The 18163-nt window shown below is 43.2% G+C and overlaps 1 protein-coding gene across 1 annotated transcript in view; it reads right to left on the bottom strand.

Annotated features, from left to right (window-relative positions):
- Window positions 1-18163, bottom strand: part of Stx6 (syntaxin 6) — a 47905-nt gene that overhangs the window by 17355 nt on the left and 12387 nt on the right. Inside the window, exons 2-6 of the mRNA XM_005363890.3 lie at window positions 16933-17102; window positions 13933-14027; window positions 5245-5307; window positions 1921-2046; window positions 335-441 (exon numbers count right to left, since the gene is read on the bottom strand). Of these exons, the coding sequence (XP_005363947.1) occupies window positions 335-441; window positions 1921-2046; window positions 5245-5307; window positions 13933-14027; window positions 16933-17102 (561 nt within the window). The remainder of the gene's footprint in view (window positions 1-334; window positions 442-1920; window positions 2047-5244; window positions 5308-13932; window positions 14028-16932; window positions 17103-18163) is intronic.

Raw genomic sequence — 18163 nt, 5'->3', positions numbered from 1 at the left:
CTGGTCTCGAACTCACAGAGATCCGCCTGCCTCTGCCTCCTGAGTGCTGGGATTAAAGGTGTGCGCCACCACCGCCCGGCTATATATATTTTTTAAATTTGTATATATTTTAAACAATTTTTAAGTAACAGCTTGGCCTAAACCACCATTGTGAATTTTATCTGGTAGATTTGCCTCTTTGGTGGAGCTAACCTGTGGAACAAAGTAAAAACTGTAGCTATAAATGAAGTTATTTTTTCTTTCTACCAGCCATGTAATTCACTGCTGGGCTTTCAGGGTCTCATGGGATGGCTCCCCCTCACTTCACCACAGATAAGGGCATCTCACTACTCACACTGCCTGTTCCTCCAGCTCCCCTCCAATGCGCTGGGACATGTTCTTCAGCACCCCGATGCTGCCAGAGACCAGCTCCAACTGCTCATCCTGCTGTTCCACAATCAACTGGTGCCAGAGAAACGGAAATAAGCAATTAAAATCCATCTTACCTGGTTCCAAGCCCAGCACTCCAGCAGCTGCTAGTTTCTTTGCCAGCTTGGGACAATTCACATTCAAAAGCAAAGCCCAGAATCAAAGAACCAGACCATTGGCTCTGAGAACACACTGCTCCAAAGACAGGATTGTCAAGCTACCCACACCGCCTGCTGATCCAACTTGTGAACAGTCAGCAGGGCTTGAAACCACCAAGAGAGATTTAACTCTGCTTGGCTGAGGTCCAGTAAGGGAACAGACATGGTCGAAAGCACACGAGCATATGACCACCACATCAGGGGTTGGTTAGGAAGAGGAAGCTCACTGCCAAGATCAAGGTTTCAGTGCGCACCACATTGCCACAGCATTAGCAAAGGAGAGCCTAGCAAACAGCTGACCTTGGAGGACTGCAGAGAGTCCTTTTCCTCTACTTCAAGGACAATAATTTGCCTCGGTGACAACTGTTGGCTGACAAAGACATACTTTCAACTGTCCTGTGGTCCCCTTATTCTCTATTAAAATCTTTGCTTCATTATAATATTTTGAGAACAAACAACTAGTTAGGCCAACATGATAATGTAAAGAAAGCAAAACAACATAGCCTACAAATATACATAAAACACAGTATTTATGAACCCAAGTTTCAATGGACAGATGATTCTCATATCCTGATACATAATGTAATTATGTTACCTTCCTTTTACTAGCATTGCTATCCATAAAAGCAAGAACACAAGCTGGCATGGTGGGCCAGGCCTAACATCTCAACACACATGAAGCTGAGGCAGAACAACCAAGGCCAACCTGGACTACACAGCATCATTCTGCCTCAATAAGACAATAAAAATAAATACACACATATAAAATGTAATAACATGGAGACAAGTTCATTTTCCTTCTATACCTCAATCTCCATCAAAGCAGGTGGTTTTTATATATAATGGAACAAGCTGACAACTTTCAATAGAAAAAACAAGAACTCAATGTTTCTGAAAGTATCTTTGTTAAAATAAAAACCTAAATGTATAAAGGGGAAGAGAGATTGCTTTCTTTTTTAAAATCCTTGTCCTTATTTGGAGGTAGCATACATTTTTAAGCTCTGCACCGAGGGCAGAAGGAGGCAAATCTCCATGATGGAAGCCAGCCTGCCAACAAAAGCTATACAGTGAGAACTCATCTCAAAACAGCAACAAAAAACAAAACCTGCACAGTTCGGGCCTCCTCAGTTTTGATGTCAGCTCGCGTTTTCTGAGGTCAAGTCTAGTTCCTTGGGACACCATGCTCTCAAGATTTTAAACAGTGTATACAATCATTACACACTCGACAACCAAGCATAGGACATGCTCAGGTCTAACCTGCTTGTCATTTAGTAATAAGGCTGTGGCTAGCAGAAGAGTCAGGCGAGACACCCTGCCTGCTACCTCCTGTCCTCCACAGGCTGTTCTCAGGTACCTGCTGCTGTGCCTGCTGCTCCTCAATGAAATGGGAGTTGGCTAGCTGCAGCTCTCGATCAAGGCGCCCATATCGATCCGTCACTCCTGTGCTCCAGTTCTGGCTGCTGCTGTCTCCAAGTAGCGCCTGTGTGAGCAGGAACAACCAATCAGGAGAAACACTCAGAAGCTATTGCTGAGCAACTTAAACGGTCCTCAAGCCTGGAGCAGACTTTGATGTGGCAGTGCAGGGTGGTACTTGGCAGAATGGTTAGAGCAACATCAGGAAAGGCTCACCCTGTCTTTAAGACCTCCAAATGGGCCTCATGGATGGACTCTGTTCCTAAGGAGAGCAGCTAGGGGAAGATGAGAAGGAGCAGTGGCAAGCAGCTTAGTGTCTGCCAGAGGCCCATGAGGTAAAGGCCACCTTGACCACTCACAAGCTCTTTGAAGGGTTAAAGTAGGGTAGATGGGACAAGCTGACCAATAGTTTTTCCTCTACTTCCCAAAAAGAACACAAGAGGGAGAGGTAGAATAATAAAAGCCACCAGGCAGGGGTGGTGCATGCCTTTAAGTCTAGCACTTGGGAGGCAGAGGCAGAGGCAGGTGGAGCTCTGTGAGTTTGAGACCAGTCTGATCTACAAAGCAAGTTCTAGGACAGTCAGAGCTGTTACACAGAAAAACCTTGTCTCAAAAAACAACACAAACAAAAACAAAACAAAACAAAATGAAAACAAACAAAAAGTACAACATAAACAACCCAAGCAGACATGAAAAACAGACTTGAAGGGGTATTTTACCTCACCAAAAGAAACTCAGATCAGAACCTGAATTCGAGTTTAAGTTCTAGGTGATAGCTATAAATTCTTTAAGGATCATATTTTATCAATTAGAAAGGAGTTTCTTCTCTATTTTTATTATTTCTAATTCTGTGTGAGTGTGTGTGTCCGCATGTGGGCATGTGCATGTGGATGAAGGCACTGGATCTCTGGGCAAGGGTTACAGGTAGCTGTGAGTTGCCTAATATGGGTGCTGAAAGCGGCACGTGAGGCTCAGGCCTCTGGAAGAACAGCAAGTGCTTGTGATCACAGAGCCATCTCTCCAGCTCCCAGGGGAGTTTCCTTCCTACAAAAGTGTGCCATTCCGTAAAATACTTGCAACAACCCAGCATGGCAGCTTGAGTCTGTAATCCCAGCACTCAGAAAGCTAGGACAGGAAGATTGTTTTTGAGTTCTGGGGCAACCTGGGCCAGCCATAGCTACATGCAAAGAAAAACCGTGTCCCAGAGCAAACAAAACACGCCCCCCCATCAATAATCAACATTTTTAAATGAAGAGATTTAATTTGAAACGTGCTGCCAGGCATGGTAGCCCATGCCTTAAATCCCTGCACTTAAGAGACTGAAGCAGGTGGATCTCTGTGAATTCAGGCTATGTAGAGAAACTCTGTCTCAAAAAAACAAAAATAAATTTGAAACATTTTAAGGATTACTCAGATGTCTACATCAATTCATTTATTTTTGAGACAAAATTTCACTATATATCCCAGACTGAACTCACACTATGTGGACCTGACTGGCCTTGAACTTGTAGCTAAACTAGGGGCACAGCAACTTCCTGGCTACACCAAAATTGAAACATAACCATGCTATTATCAAGAAGCTTGGAGTCCCATAAAAAGACACTAAGTTATCAAGAGTCTTTAGCAGATGCTGGCTCACAGGAGGTAGGAAGAGCAGAAGATGCTGTGGGCCCATCAGCAGGAGCAAGTGAACTCGGGGGAGGGGCAGTGTTGAGGAAAGCTGTCTAGAAGCAAATATTTGTCTAAATATCTGCTGAAGGCCAGGTGGGAAAGTCTTGGGCCCTAGCTTGTGGCACTCCTGTGAGGTAATGGGATCTTCTGAAGTGCAGCTAATGACCATAAAATCAGTGCATCAGAAGAGCTTCTTGTAGTAGATGGGAATTAGAACAGAGACCCACAACTGGACAACACGCGGTCAAAGACTTCGGGACGCCTGCGTCACAACCCTCTCCTCAAGGCCAGGGAGCTACACAGCAGAGGAGGTGGAAAAGCCGGGAGAGCCAGAGACCGGTGACTGCAAGGAAACAGCATTTCCTAGACAAACAGGGCTGACGTGCACACAAACTCACAGGGGCTGTGATGGCATGGACAAGCCCTGCACAGGTGCAGACCAGACAAAACCCCAGCATGCAGAAGAGGATGTGGGCACAAAGCAACGCTATTCGCTACTAAATGATGCTGGGGGAGAACAAATCTATGTTCTTCAAAGGAGTGACACTGAGTGATAGTAACCACACTATTGAAGCAGATCACATGCCCAGGAGTGCTTCAACACAAAATGGACTACACACATGTTGTTGATTGTGTGTGTGCTCATGCTTGCTTTCTTGTTTGGTTTTGGGTTTTGGTTTTTCTTTTTTAGAGGGATAGAGTTGATTTGGTTTTTGGTTTTTCAAGGCAGGGCTTCTCTGTGTAACCCTGGCTGTCCTGGAACTCACTCTGTAGACCAGGCTAGCCTGAACTCAAAAGATCCGCCTGCCTCTGCCTCCCGAGTGATGGGATTAAAGGCGTGCACCACTACCGCCCAGCTTGGTTTTGTCTTGTTTTAGAAAAAGAAAGAATATGAAATGGAGTGGGTAAGGAGGGGAAAATTGGGGAAGAGTTAGGGGATGGGAAAACAATATGAACAAAATATAGTATAGGAAAGGAAAAATTTTTAAAGAAGTGGAATTAATGTATTTTGTGATCTCCTGTCATGATGCCTTGGCACATGCCCAAAAGCATGTGATCGGCTCCAAGTTTGTTACAAGAATAGGCAAGTTACAAGAATAGGACTAACAAACAAGAGATGATCACAACACCTACCCCACCACCCAGGGACAGTGGACACAGTACTTGATCACAACACCTACCCCACCACCCAGGAGCAGTGGACACAGTACTTGATCACAACACCTACCCCATCACCCAGGGACAGTGGACACAGTACTTGATCACAACACCTACCCCACCACCCAGGGACAGTGGACACAGGGCTTGATCACAACACCTACTCCACCACCCAGGGACAGTGGACACAGGGCTTGATCACAACACCTACCCCACCACCCAGGGACAGTGGACACAGTACTTGATCACAACACCTACCCCATCACCCAGGGACAGTGGACACAGGGCTTGATCACAACACCTACCCCACCACCCAGGGACAGTGGACACAGGCTTGATCTTGATCCCATGAGCCAGGGTGGTCAGCAATTTCAAATCTGAAGTATCTAAACACATATTTTCTTTAATGGACACTTATATTCGGGTGTTTTCTCACCTGTCTGTTTTTCCTTTCAGTCAATGCCTGCACGGATGAAGATGACATCTGATCCTTCATGTCCTAATGAGAACAAAAGGGCAGAAAACAAAGGAAAAATACCCTTAAAGAAAAACATGGCTAGTAGTTCCCATATTAGCAAAATACATACTTGATTGTCTACTCTTAAGCAAAAAGACAGCATTCTTTGGCTTTTGTTTTCAATTTCAAACATAAAGGAAATTGAAATCAAAAAAAGCTAATACAGACACTAAATTTAACTAGAAAGAAAAGTCAAATATCAGACAGAATCAGGGCTCTCCCGAACTTTCCTGGGGGTCGAATGAGTTGATGTGATTTCCGTTTTCAGGCTGAGGGGCCCTAGGTGCAGAAAGACTGACATCTTCTCAAAGTCATAGAGCCAATAAAGGACACGTGAAGGTAAAAACCTAAAGCCTGTGCTCAGGGACTAGCATCCTCTAAAACACATGTAAACCTGTTCTTCTTAAAATACATTTACCATTACTACCAAGAAACACTTGCATGTGACTCATGAATGAGCTGCATTCATTCACAGAATAGACTATTACTAACAGCTGAGTGAATTTCGAAAGTATTATCAGAAATCAGGGGATATGTTATTTAACCTTAAGCAAAACTTTATTAAATATGAACCATTTTAATTCTTACATTTAACTATAATGGAAAACACTAAAAAATGTCTAAAGTAAGCATGTTGTAATTGCAATACAATTTTCTCTTTCTTTAAAAAAATGTCTAGATACTTTGGAATTTTTTTGTTTCTCTAAATTTTTTTTCTGAAATTTTAAGTGGACTTATTCTAGCAAATATTATGGTATTCAACTTTTGTTGTTGTAAACAGGGTCTTACTCTGTAGCCCTGACTGATATGGAACTCACTACTTAAGACAAGACTAATTCTGAAATCAGAGATCTGCGTGCCTCTCTTTCCCTGTACTGGGATTAAAGGTGTGCACCATTACACCCTGACAAGAGAGGACTATATCAGGATGCCATGGCTTTAAAATTCTTATTGTGGTTAATTCTAAAAAAAAAAAATCTTGCTTCAACATTCAAAGTCCACGATCATCCATGCAGCGAGCACTTATGGACACCTGATACGTCCAAGCATGTGGCAGGCGCCACGTTTAGTTCTCTGCTCCCTTGGAGTTCACATGGTGAAGTGCCCGACTCACCTAAGAGGTTACTGAAAATGCACTTCTCTCTGCCTCATTCTGACCTATGCCACTGGCTCTTTATGGCAAATCTTTATTAACAAGTCTCTCCGGGGAGTCTTAAGACTGGAACTTGAACGAGGAGGTGGTAGCACACGCCCTTAATCCCAGTACTTGGAGGCAGAGGCAGCAGATCTCTGTGAGTCCGAGGCCAGCCCGGTCTACAGAGCAGGTCAACCAGGGCTACACAGAATAGTCTCGTCTCAAAAAACAAACAAAAAAGACTGCAATTACAAAAACGACTGAAACTTGAGAACCTCTGTTACATACATACTCTAGAAACCTCAAAACAAGACGGTTATGCCAGCATGTCCTGGGCTGCAAAATTCCCTTTCTATTTATCAACTAAATTAGTTTAAGATAGCATTTATTCAATCCAGAAATTACATTTATTTAATGTACACTGAATGAGAAAGAGCAACATCGGAGATGTTTAGCAGTTTGCCAACGTTATAAAAAGTATTTCTAAAGAAACAAACAAAAACAATGAGCATGGAATCATTGTATACACAGAAAATGTGGCACCTTTGCCTTCAAACGCTGTAGGTAGAATTTGTTTGCTGTCTATAGTTGGAGGGTAGGGGTAGGGAATGACTTGAACACACCTCCAACAGGCTCCTGAAGTACTTACTGCGTAAACCTACTTCATGCTTCTAGGTGCTCCTCAAAGGGAGTATTCCTGTAATAAACTCACCAAACTGACTACTTAGGATTTGTGACTTTTTCTAATATGTGACTTCTTCTATATTGTTGTATGTCAATTAAATATTTAAGAAACTAATACTGTTCCCATATAATGAATGGATATAACAGGATGAACTCTTCAAAATGAATTTTGTTGTTTTATATTGAACAGAATATTTACTACCAAGCCGGGCAGTGGTGGCGCACACCTTTAATCCCAGCACTGGGGAGGCAGAGACAGGCAGAGCTGTGTGAGTTCGAGGCCAGCCTGGTCTACAGAGCTAGTTCCAGGACAGGCTCCAAAGCTACAGAGAAACCCTGTCTTGAAAAACCAAAACAAAAACAAACAGATGCCGGGCAGTGGTGGCGCATGCCTGTAATCCCAGCACTCGGGAGGCAGAGGCAGGCGGATCTCTGTGAGTTCGAGGCCAGCCTGGTCTACCAAGGGAGTTCCAGGACAGGCTCCAAAGCTACAGAGAAACCCTGTCTCGAAAAACCAAAAAAAAAAACAAAAAAACAAAAACAAAAACAAAAACAAAACAGAATATTTACTGCCAGCTGAAAGGTAGTGGTACACACCTTTAATCTTAGCACTCAGTAGGCAGAAGCAGGTGGATCTCGAGGCCAGTCTGGTCTACAGAGGGAATTCTACAACAGCCAGGGCTACACAGAGAAACCCTGTCTTTAAAAGTTTCCTTCTTTCTCTCTGATGGGTTTGGAGACTGAACCCAAACATGCATGCTAGGCAAGTTCTACAATCAAATTCTTCATAGGAAAAACAATGACAGGATATCATATCCTTTCATCCCAAGAGTCTGTGTTCCAATACCAGAAACAGACAGAAAATTGTTATTTTTTAAAAAGTATTTACTTATTTAATGTGTATGGGTGTCTGTGCACTATGTATGTGCCTGGTGCCTGTGGGAGCCAGAAGAAGGTGCCAGATCCCCTGGGACTGTACTTACAAACAGGCAATCCTCAGAGCTCCAGTCCTCTGGAAGGACACCCAGTGCTCTGAACAACTGAGCCATTCCTCCAGCCCCAGAAAATGCTTATTTCTAGAGAGCAAATTACAAAATGAAGAGGCATTTTCACCTTTCAAACAGAATTAGTTACATTTAAAAAACAAAAAGCAGAGAGCAATTTTGTTGTTGTTGTTTTGTTTTGTTTTTGTTTTTAAGACAGGAACTCCTATATGAAAAGTGAGTTCCTGTCCTGGAACTAGCTCTTGTAGACCAGGCTGGCCTCAAACTCACAGAGATCTGCCTGCCTCTGCCACCCGAGTGCTGGGATTAAAGGCTTGAGCCACCAGCACACCGATGAGAATATTTTTAAAACATAAACATGCACTTGAATAACAACAGGGTTCCAGCTATTCATCAAGAGGAAGCTACAACACAATGCTGGAGCAGGGACTATTTTGAGTTATTTGGTTTTTTTTCCTCCTCCTGTAAAAAAAGCCACTCCAATTTTCTTTAATAAACATGCAGTAGGCAACAGTTGAATAAAATATGCTTTCTAATCTTAGATTTTTTTAAAATTTCTATTTGATAGAGAAAGAGAGTCCTGATGGGTACATCCCCTTACTGCTGTGCAGTGTGCATCCTATACATGCCCGCTGCTGTGGTGGAGTACAGCCTACACATGTGTAGGGCATTTGATAAAGGCAGGCTAGTCACCAGACACCGTACAGAGGACCACCTTCACACTAGGACATGGAATTTTAGCTGTTACTAAACAGTTTTAAACATCCTGTAACTATCATGCCAAAACCATAATTACTCATCCTCTTTTTAACACATGAAGCTTAGGATCAGCAGTTAGTCCCAATAATACAAGACCCATCTGCCAAAAGAACAACAAATGTCCTGGTTATTTACTCTCTTGTTTCCATTTCAGCTGTTTCCATGCTGAATGAATGAGACACTGTGGATCCCAGCACTCCCCACTCATGGCCCCCTGTCCCAGTGTTATCTCAGCCTCTTAGACTAACCTTTAGAGTCACTTCTGCTCTAACTGATGGCAAGCAGTTCTTAGGGGAAACATATTGTAGGCTGTTGGGTGTCGGTGCAGGGTGCAGTGTAGTTCTGATTGTCCTCCCAAAGTTAAAATCGGAGAATGTTGGTAAGCACTGTTTCATTGATAAAATAGAGGTCCAGGGAGGCTTATGGTTTGTGATGAAAATCTATTAAGGTCAGAGTTTAGCCTACAACTCCGGTTTCCTGGGGTCTTACTCACTGTTCTCTGGGTATATGCTGCAAAACTAAATGTACTGAATCACCAGAATTGCCCAGAGTCACTTGTGGGATATAGCTACAAAACAAAATTTTCCTATGTGAAGCCTCGAATAGCAAATAGATGATTCTACAAGGTAAAACTATAAACAAGCCAGGATGAGGCTCTGTGCTAGAGGCTTACCTAGCATGCATGAGGACTTGGGTGCAATCACCAGCACTAAGCCAAAAGAAAAGGAAGAGGCAAAGACAGGCTGTTCTACATAAAAACTAAAATTTATTTTTTCACCTAAAACTTCCTTGGAAAACTCAATTAAAATTGGACAGCCTTAGAAGATGCTTAGAAAGACACACACAAAACTCTTAAACAAGAGAAGAGTATAAAGTGCACAGCCAATGAGTCACTTGGGAGAAGGGCTGTGGCTGTAGCTCGGGGGTGGAGTGCTTGTCCAGCAGACCAAGTAGCACACATACAAATCACACAGGAGAAAGATTGCTTCTTCACAGAAAGAAGTCATTACTTATCACTGACTCCTCTGCCTGACAAAGTGACGCAATCAAGTTAGCATTTGCTCTAGAAACCAGGTGGTGGTGGTGCACGCCCAGCACTTGGTCTGCAAAGTAAGTTCAGGATAGCCAGAGCAACACAGAGCAACCCTGTCTCAAATCAAAACTAATTAAATCAAAAGAAAGCAGAAGAATAGATATGATGCTACACGCCTTTAATCCCAACATCTGGGAGGCAGAAGCAGGCTGATCTCTGTGAGTTCAAGGCCAGGCAGGGCTAAGTAATATGAGTCTGCCTCAAAAAAAACCCACAAAAACCCAGTGCCATTGTTCTTGACTTTTCAGCAGTCCTCAGCTTGGTGGGAGCCTAGGCTGTTTAGATGTTCACCTTACTAGACCTGGATGGAGGTGGGGGTTCCTTGGACTTCCCACAGGACAGGACACCCTGATTGCTTTTCGGGCTGAGGAGGGGGGGGACTTAATGGGGGGGGGGGGGAAATGGGAGGCGGTGGCGGGGAAGAGACAGAAATCTTTAATAAATAAATATATAATAAAAACAAACAAACAAAAAAAAAACCCCAAACAAACAAATATAGGTCAATAACTTTTCTAAACTAGATTAACTCCCAAAGGCATTCTAAATGTTTATCCATATCTCACAGATCAGCATAGTTCTCACTGGCAGCAAAGAAGCTTCTGCAGCAGATGGAGACCACTACAGGAAGCACAACTGGTCAAAATGCAAAGAACTGATCGTGGGGTGCCCAGCTCCGGTTGATAAATCTACAACACAATCCCTACACAGAAGGTTCAGGGAACATCACCGTGAAGAGGGGCTGGAAAGATTTTAAGTATCAGAGGACCAGAATGTCTGCTATGAAATAGTGTCTTTCATATATGTCAGGGAAATACACCCATGAAATTTTAACAATAGTTACCTAAACAAGACCTGCACAATGACAATACCAGCTGACATCCTAACGTGGACAGGGAAACATCACAGGCTCCACTCCTAGATAAAGAGCTACAGACTATGAATGGCTGCTGGGAGGGAGGTTCAGTCTTCTCCAGGGACAAGCCTGTGGCCAGCCACCCAATCCCTAGTAGTCAGAGTTACACAAATATACTAAACAGAAACAGTGGGTGGCATTTACATATTCATATGTGTGCATATACATACATACAGACAGACAGACATGTGTGCGTGTGTAACAATAATAATGAACAAAGAAGAGGTAAGTGAGGACAAAGGAGGAGTTGAAATGAGGAGAGGGGAGAGTGGAAATGATAGAAACTATACGTGAAATTCTAAAGAAATTTAAGTAGTTAAAATATGAAAAAAAAAGTAGGGCACTACTAAATGACAGGTCACTAGGATCAGTGCTACCTAAGCCTGTGGTTTCAAAGTTCTTGTGTAAACTTCGTCTTGTCCCAGTTCCCAAATCTGCTAACTCTCTGTCCCTTCTCCAGTTTCTACAAAAAGCCTGAGATCTCTTCCACTGAGTACAGAGAAACTGAAGTCAATACATGCAACTGTTTTGGATTTTTGTTGTTGGTGGTGGTGGTAGTAGTTTTTTTGAGACAGGGTTTCTCTATGTAACAGTCCTGGCTGTCCTGGAACTAGCTCTTGTAGACCATGCTGGCCTTGAACTCAAAGAGATACACCTGCCTCTACCTCCCGAGCGCTGAGATTAAGGTGTGTGCCACCACTGCCCCGCAACACTTTTGGTTTTTAATCAAGTTGATTCTATGGCTATTTCCTTCTTTTCTGCAAAATTGTCAATTAAAAGTTATTAAAACCAAATCAGCAAAAGTTCAGGTGTGATTACTGTTAGTAAAGCTAGCAAATATTAACAACTTCCCAAAGGGGGTGGGGGAAATAAATTACTAAATCTATCAAGTAGTCCATTGAAAACATAGCTGAGTGTGGTTCAGATCTCAAACTCTATAAGGATAGTAAAATTCTGATGTGCTGCCATAATTTAAAAGTAATTCCAAAGATGCTGGAGAGATGGCTCAGTGGTTAAGAGCACTGGCTGCTCTTCCAGAGGTCTTGAATCCAATTCCTAGCAATGATATGGTGGCTCACAACCATCTCTAGTGGGATCTGACTCCTTCTTCTGATATAAAGTTGATAAAGCACTCATAAACATAAAACAAATAAATAAATAAATAACTCTTTTAAGATAAAACAAAATAATTCTAAGATGTACTTTAAATAGATTTTTCAAATATTAAGAGATAAACTTTGGTATCTACCTCCAGTTATAGTTATACCAATTTAATTTTCAATATACTGATACCTTTGAATTCCAATTTTCAAAACCCACAAATACCACCTTACAGAAAGAAGAAATGCACTAATTAAAGAATATATACTTTACAGCAAGGCACCAAGAAATATTAGGGTCAACGTAGCATCCTTTAGAAAAACCAATATTTAAAAAAAGGGAGAGAAGAAGAGAGAGGAGAAATGAGAAAAGGGGCGTGGGATAGAAGAAGCAAGGAGGGAGGGAGAGAAGGAAAACCAACTATATTAAAGAGATAAATGAGGACTGGCGATGGTCGGCAGCTAAGAGCGCCTGCTGCTACTCCTGAGTTTGGTTTGTGCTGGTAGGCTCAAAGAGCCAGATGTGGCAGTTAATACCTGCAAGGCTAGTACTTGGGAGTCTGGGGTCAGTGTGGGCTATAGAGTAAGGTCTTGTCTAAATATGTAAATAAAAACAACTGAGGGACTTGCACACAAAAGATGTCACCTAACAATGTGCTTAGCAGAACAACATCTACAACAGCCTACAACAGCCTACAAAGTCAGAATGTTGAACACAAACACTCATTGTCTCCACGGGGCACCTAAAGTCAAAAGGTTTCTGCTCTATTACATGTGAGCGTCTATAAAAACAATTTAGTTATAAATACAGAGAAAGCCAACTACTGGTTGAAACAAGAAACAAAGATGTATAAAGTTCAATGAAATCTACCATTTGAGATCATTTCAAGAGGAAATCACATGATGAAAGTCTCTGGCAAGCACACAGCAAGGTTCCTGCCATATGTCAGCACTGGTCTGATCCCAAGTCTTTTTCTTCAAGGAAGCTACTTTCGAGTACATATGTTAATGGCAGCTGCTTCTCTTACATCTAGTTATGCTAATCAAATGGCTTAGCCATATAGTTTCAAAATACAAAATACATCTGAATGACACAAGATTTTACCTAACCTACATTTTCTTGTTTATACTTGACCAGTGGGTAGCATTCTACATAATTTAGTACTAAAGATGAGTCTACTTGATGGCTTACTTTAATATGCCATCCTTGATATGCCTGCTCTGGGTGACTCCTGAGAGGCTGTCAAGCCGTTGTCTATGGCAATAGTAATGGCATGGCTGGTAGGAGTTCCAGAAGCGACTCAGATGGCAGAGAGGGCCGGCAGCCAAGCCTAGGAGAGCCACTCTTCAGCAGTGCACATTACCAATCAGGAAAGCAATGGCTTCCATAAGAGACTTTCCTTTTGTCCAGAAATAGGGTACAATAAGAGATTTTTAAATCACTATTTTAAAGGAACTGGAGATACAGACAAGCGGGATCGCGCTGTTAAAGTGTCCTTCCAGCCGGCAGTTTACTGTCTTGTTTTCGTTCTAACAACCAGGCAGTATTAAAAGTGGACCCCACTAGCCTGGCGATGGTGGTGCACACCTTTAATCCCAGCACTCAGGAGACAGAGGTAGGTGGATCTCTATTGAGTTCAAGGCCAGCCTGGTCTACAGAGTGAGTTCCAGGACAGCTAGAGATACACAGAGAAACCCTGTCTTGAAAAACCGAAAGAAAAAAAAAAAGAAGAAAAAGGAAGAAATTAGATCCCCACCACCCCACTCTACCCAGCCAGAGAAGCTGTACGTGGGACACTTGCATTGAGTTCATGTTAAAAGGTCGTTTCAGAGTCAGCATGCTGGTTTGAGACTGAGGGACAGTTCTGAGAAGTGTGCCTCTCTCCCACACAGGTGACACTGGAAGGAGTGGTCCTTACCCTGACAATCTGCCGAGTACTTGTGATGAAGGCTTTTCTTATGCTCAATTCAGTTGCATCCAGGTTGAATTTCCTAGGATTTGCTTCAACTATACGTGGGCCAAAAAGTTAAGGTAAAGCAAATGCACCATGAGAAGCCTTACAGAATCTTGTTAAACGACAGGACACAGAAATGAGAATAAGACACCCTAAACCTCCCGAAAACACCAACTTGACATAAACATTCTTAGACTTTCTCTCCAACCACAGCTTTGAGAAGATCCCTCTGTCCCAAGACAAAGATGACCTAGCAAGTTAAAAATAGCCTCTGTAGCCAGGCATAATGGAGCACACCTATAATCCCAGCACTTGAGAGGTGGACCTTGAGTTCCAGGACAACCTGTGTTTCAAAAATCAGGAGCTGAGAATGTAGCTGGGGTGAAAGGAAGCGAAAGGGTGAGAGGGGTAGAAAAGAACTATGGGGTTCACCATAAATTAATGGCTACCAGGTCATCCGGATGTTTGCCAATCCTTGTGGCAATCCTTTTGTGCCTTCTGATTAGTGACACAGGGAACCCAGAATGGGCTGGAGCTCACTGTGTACCAGGCTTTGAACCTGGAGTGCTAGCACTGCCTCAGCCTCCCCAGTGCTGGGAATCACAGTCACCGCAGTCAGCTTCTGAAAACCTTTAAATCAGCACTTCAGAACTCTTCTTTATGCCAAATGCTATCCTTCTGTCTCAACCTAACGAGACCAGGTCTGGTTCAACTGCCTTAGGGCAAACACTAGAAAAACCTGTGGTCTCTCTCATAACCTGTAATTACAGTATCTGCTGTATTATTTACTATCTGTTCCCAACCCTAATTCCAGGAGGCCTGGTAGTTAGTTTCATTTGACCTAACCTTAAAAACCAAGAAAATGTTTAGTACACAGAACACTCAATAAATGATTGTTGAATGAATAAAAAAAATGTATCAAAACTTTTGTCCTTTATCTCACAGTTTCTTTGAGACAAGGGCAGACTATGCAACAAAGGCTGGCCTAGAATTCACTATATAGTCCCAAAGCCCAGGCTGGCGTCTGACTGTGACTCTCCTGCCTCATCCTGAGTGCTAGGATTACAGGTGACCACCACCATGGCTAGCACTAACAACTTTCCTTTTCTGTCTCATAGGTTTTTACATTTTATTTAACTGTATAGTCATTTAAAAACCTGGTTAGAAAAAGAACTCTGGTTAGCAGGCGAAGAAATGGCTTCTCCGGGACATGCCTTATATATGTACCACTATACTTTGCTCTTTGCCCCCCAATGCCCTCCTTTCTCTTGTCTCATAATGTATGCCCCCGGTTCATCTCAGAGGAAACAATATCCCTTGAAATTGCTTATGATCCTGTCCCCTCACATTTTACTTGTCTTTTAATAACATAAAAGGTACCATGAAGAAAGTAATGAGGAACAACTACCATGGTCACTAGAACAGCAATTAAACACTCTACACATCAACCTCCCATAAGCCCGTGCTGCCTAGCAAGGGAACGTTGTAGAGTTGGTTTCCTTGGTGGACTATTTCAAAGGAAAACACAAAGCAGAGCTCGGACACGGAGCTGGAGTGGTTTCTAACTAAAGTTTTAGTTACAGAGACTTCCCAGCTGAAAACAGAGCTGCACAACTCCACTTCCGCAGCTCTCTAGTTCACCAGTCAGAAATCAGCACAATGGATCCGCTCTGACCAAACAGTCATGGTGGAAGGCGGCTCTTCAATGGACAGCAGCATTTGAAAATCACCTAAGTGGCAGTGGGGTCTCTGAAGAGATTTTCTGAGTTCCAGCTAACAAGCTGTAACACTGGTCTGTATATTGGGGTGCGCACTCACCCTGCTCCTGAGCGGTAGGTCAGTCAAGTACTATACTAGCCAGCCGCCTGCCCGGTACCACTGCTCGTCCTTTACAGTAATCACTCTGGCAGGCATCGTTCTAAGCTCTTGATACATGGAACCCTCTTGACACTCTTGTTGTCCTAGAATCCTTCTGAAGAGGAAACTAAAGCATAGAGAAGCTTACTAATGTGGCCAAAGCCAGAGTCACTTTTGTGGCACTATTATCAAATATATATTCAACACCCTCGTTGGCCCAGAGCGCCTAAGGCCCTTGGAGTCTCTAGAGTCTATTGCTAGTAGAGGACTGATAATTCCTACACAGATCCTCTGACCACACACAAACCAATGCTATGATTAGTGATGTGAACTTCTAGCCACAGTTGCCCCTGGAAGGAGAAAGGGACTATAGGCTGACCTAATCACCAATGGCCAATGACTTAACTGATAATGTTTCTGTGATGAAGTTTTCATACTCCGGAAATGGACAGGGTTCCTGTGGAGCGCCTGCCACAGGAGGATGGCATTCTTGGGGACACACAAGCTCTTCTACCATACTTTCCCTACAAATCTCTTCCACACACAGACTTTACAATATGCGGGCAACCTAAGCAATACATTTCTCTGAGCTCTACAAGCTGCTCTTGAAAATTAAACAAACAGGATGTGGGTGGGTCAGAACCTGGGGTTTGCAGGTGGCATCTGATATGGATACTACAGCGGCCTATGCTATCTCCAGGTAGATAGTGTCAAAACTGTAGGACACTCAGCTGGTGTCTGCTGGAAAACTGTTTGGTGCACAGATATCTCAAGTATTAGTATTTTACTGTGCAAGAAGAGAAAGTTTATTTGTGCTTTTACAACAGTGGAGTAAGAAACTGAACACCAGCAGACTGACTCTAGTGTCCAAAGTGAGGGTCACTGCTCTATGCAGCCTGGATAATGCAGGATTTGCCATCCACGGAAGAACAAGGCCAGCCTACCTGAGCTCCCCGGGCAGACTTCAAATGTGTCATGGTACAAACAAGAACCAGATAAGTCACTATAGAAGCAGACCTCTCACCTATGGCTCAAGGTCTGACAGAACTGCTTTCTTGCCTACATTTCTGAGTCCCTCCACCCAGACACCACAGAAAGGAAGGATATTGATAGTCTCATCGAGGTCCTCCAGATCCCACTCTATGCTGCGGAGGTTGTTCCTCAGCTCGTTGGTGGTCCAGTCGATTTCTTCCCTTGTTGCTGCAGAGGGGCCCTGAAGGAGCTCCGTCCATCTCTGAAACAATCCTTGGGCAGTGTTGACTGCTTTCTGTACCTCTCTGTAGTCAAGGTGAAGGGAAAGGAGGGAGAGGTCACACACAACTCATTCTATGCATTCAAAAAAAGAGAGCAGAACTTAAGGCAACACCACCACAGGTCACCCTCACAACCCCATCACATCGCCACCCTCACCACCCTGAACAAGGCCCAAACAGTCACACTAAACAAGGCCCAAACACAGACTGGGCATTTTGTTCCCAGCAGATGCAGAATAAATTGGCCATTATTGAAGCAACTTTAACCTCATGTTTCTTTGAGGAAGACAGTTCAGTTTTTTTTTTCCTAAACAGACAATACTAAAGTGACACAAAGAAGCAATCCTATAAATTAACTAAAGGGTCCTTCACATTCATATGGCTTTCATTGGGTGTGGCAGTCAATCTTTCTTTTCTTGGGTAAGAGCAGTTGAGAACTACTCCCACCTTGGCTTGTGTTTCACACAGTATTTTAATCTGAGACCTCTTAAATCCCTGGAAGATATCTAAACATTTCAGCTTTGCTAGTATCTGCTTCCCTAGAGTAAGCAACACTGTGTAACAGACCGATGCTTTTCTTGTTTCGAGTGTGGGATAGCCCCAGCAATGCTGCCGTTCAGCATGATCGCACAGCAGATGCAGTTAAAAAGGGTCTACAGGTCTACTATCAATGATCTTAAATGCCACTCCAGTGTTATAGCCTGAGACTACTGTACCAATCAGTCAGTTTATAATGTGTGTGCCTGCATGCCAAGGTCAAACAGCAATCTTGGGCGCTGTTTTCAGCAGCTGTCCACCCTGTTTTTGAGACTGTGTCTCTCATTGGCCTGGAGCAAGCCCCAGGTATCTCCCTGTCTCCACCTACCCAAACTGGGATAACAAGTGGTGGTCACTGAAGAGCTAACTGACTTCCTTATGCTTGCCCAGCAAGCGCTTTACCAAGTGAACTGTCTCCATAGTCCTGTCCAGAGTCCTAAACAACCATGACATTAACCAAATGAACTGTCTCCATAGCCCAGTCTGGAGTCCTATCAACCGTGATCGTAACCAAATGAACTGTCTCCATAGCCCAGTCTGGAGTCCTA

This window comes from Microtus ochrogaster (genome assembly GCF_000317375.1).
Source record: "Microtus ochrogaster isolate Prairie Vole_2 chromosome 6 unlocalized genomic scaffold, MicOch1.0 chr6_random_2, whole genome shotgun sequence".
NCBI lineage: Eukaryota > Metazoa > Chordata > Mammalia > Rodentia > Cricetidae > Microtus > Microtus ochrogaster.
The sequence above is the reverse complement of the archived record's forward strand: the minus strand, read 5'-3'. Positions and strand labels throughout refer to the sequence as shown.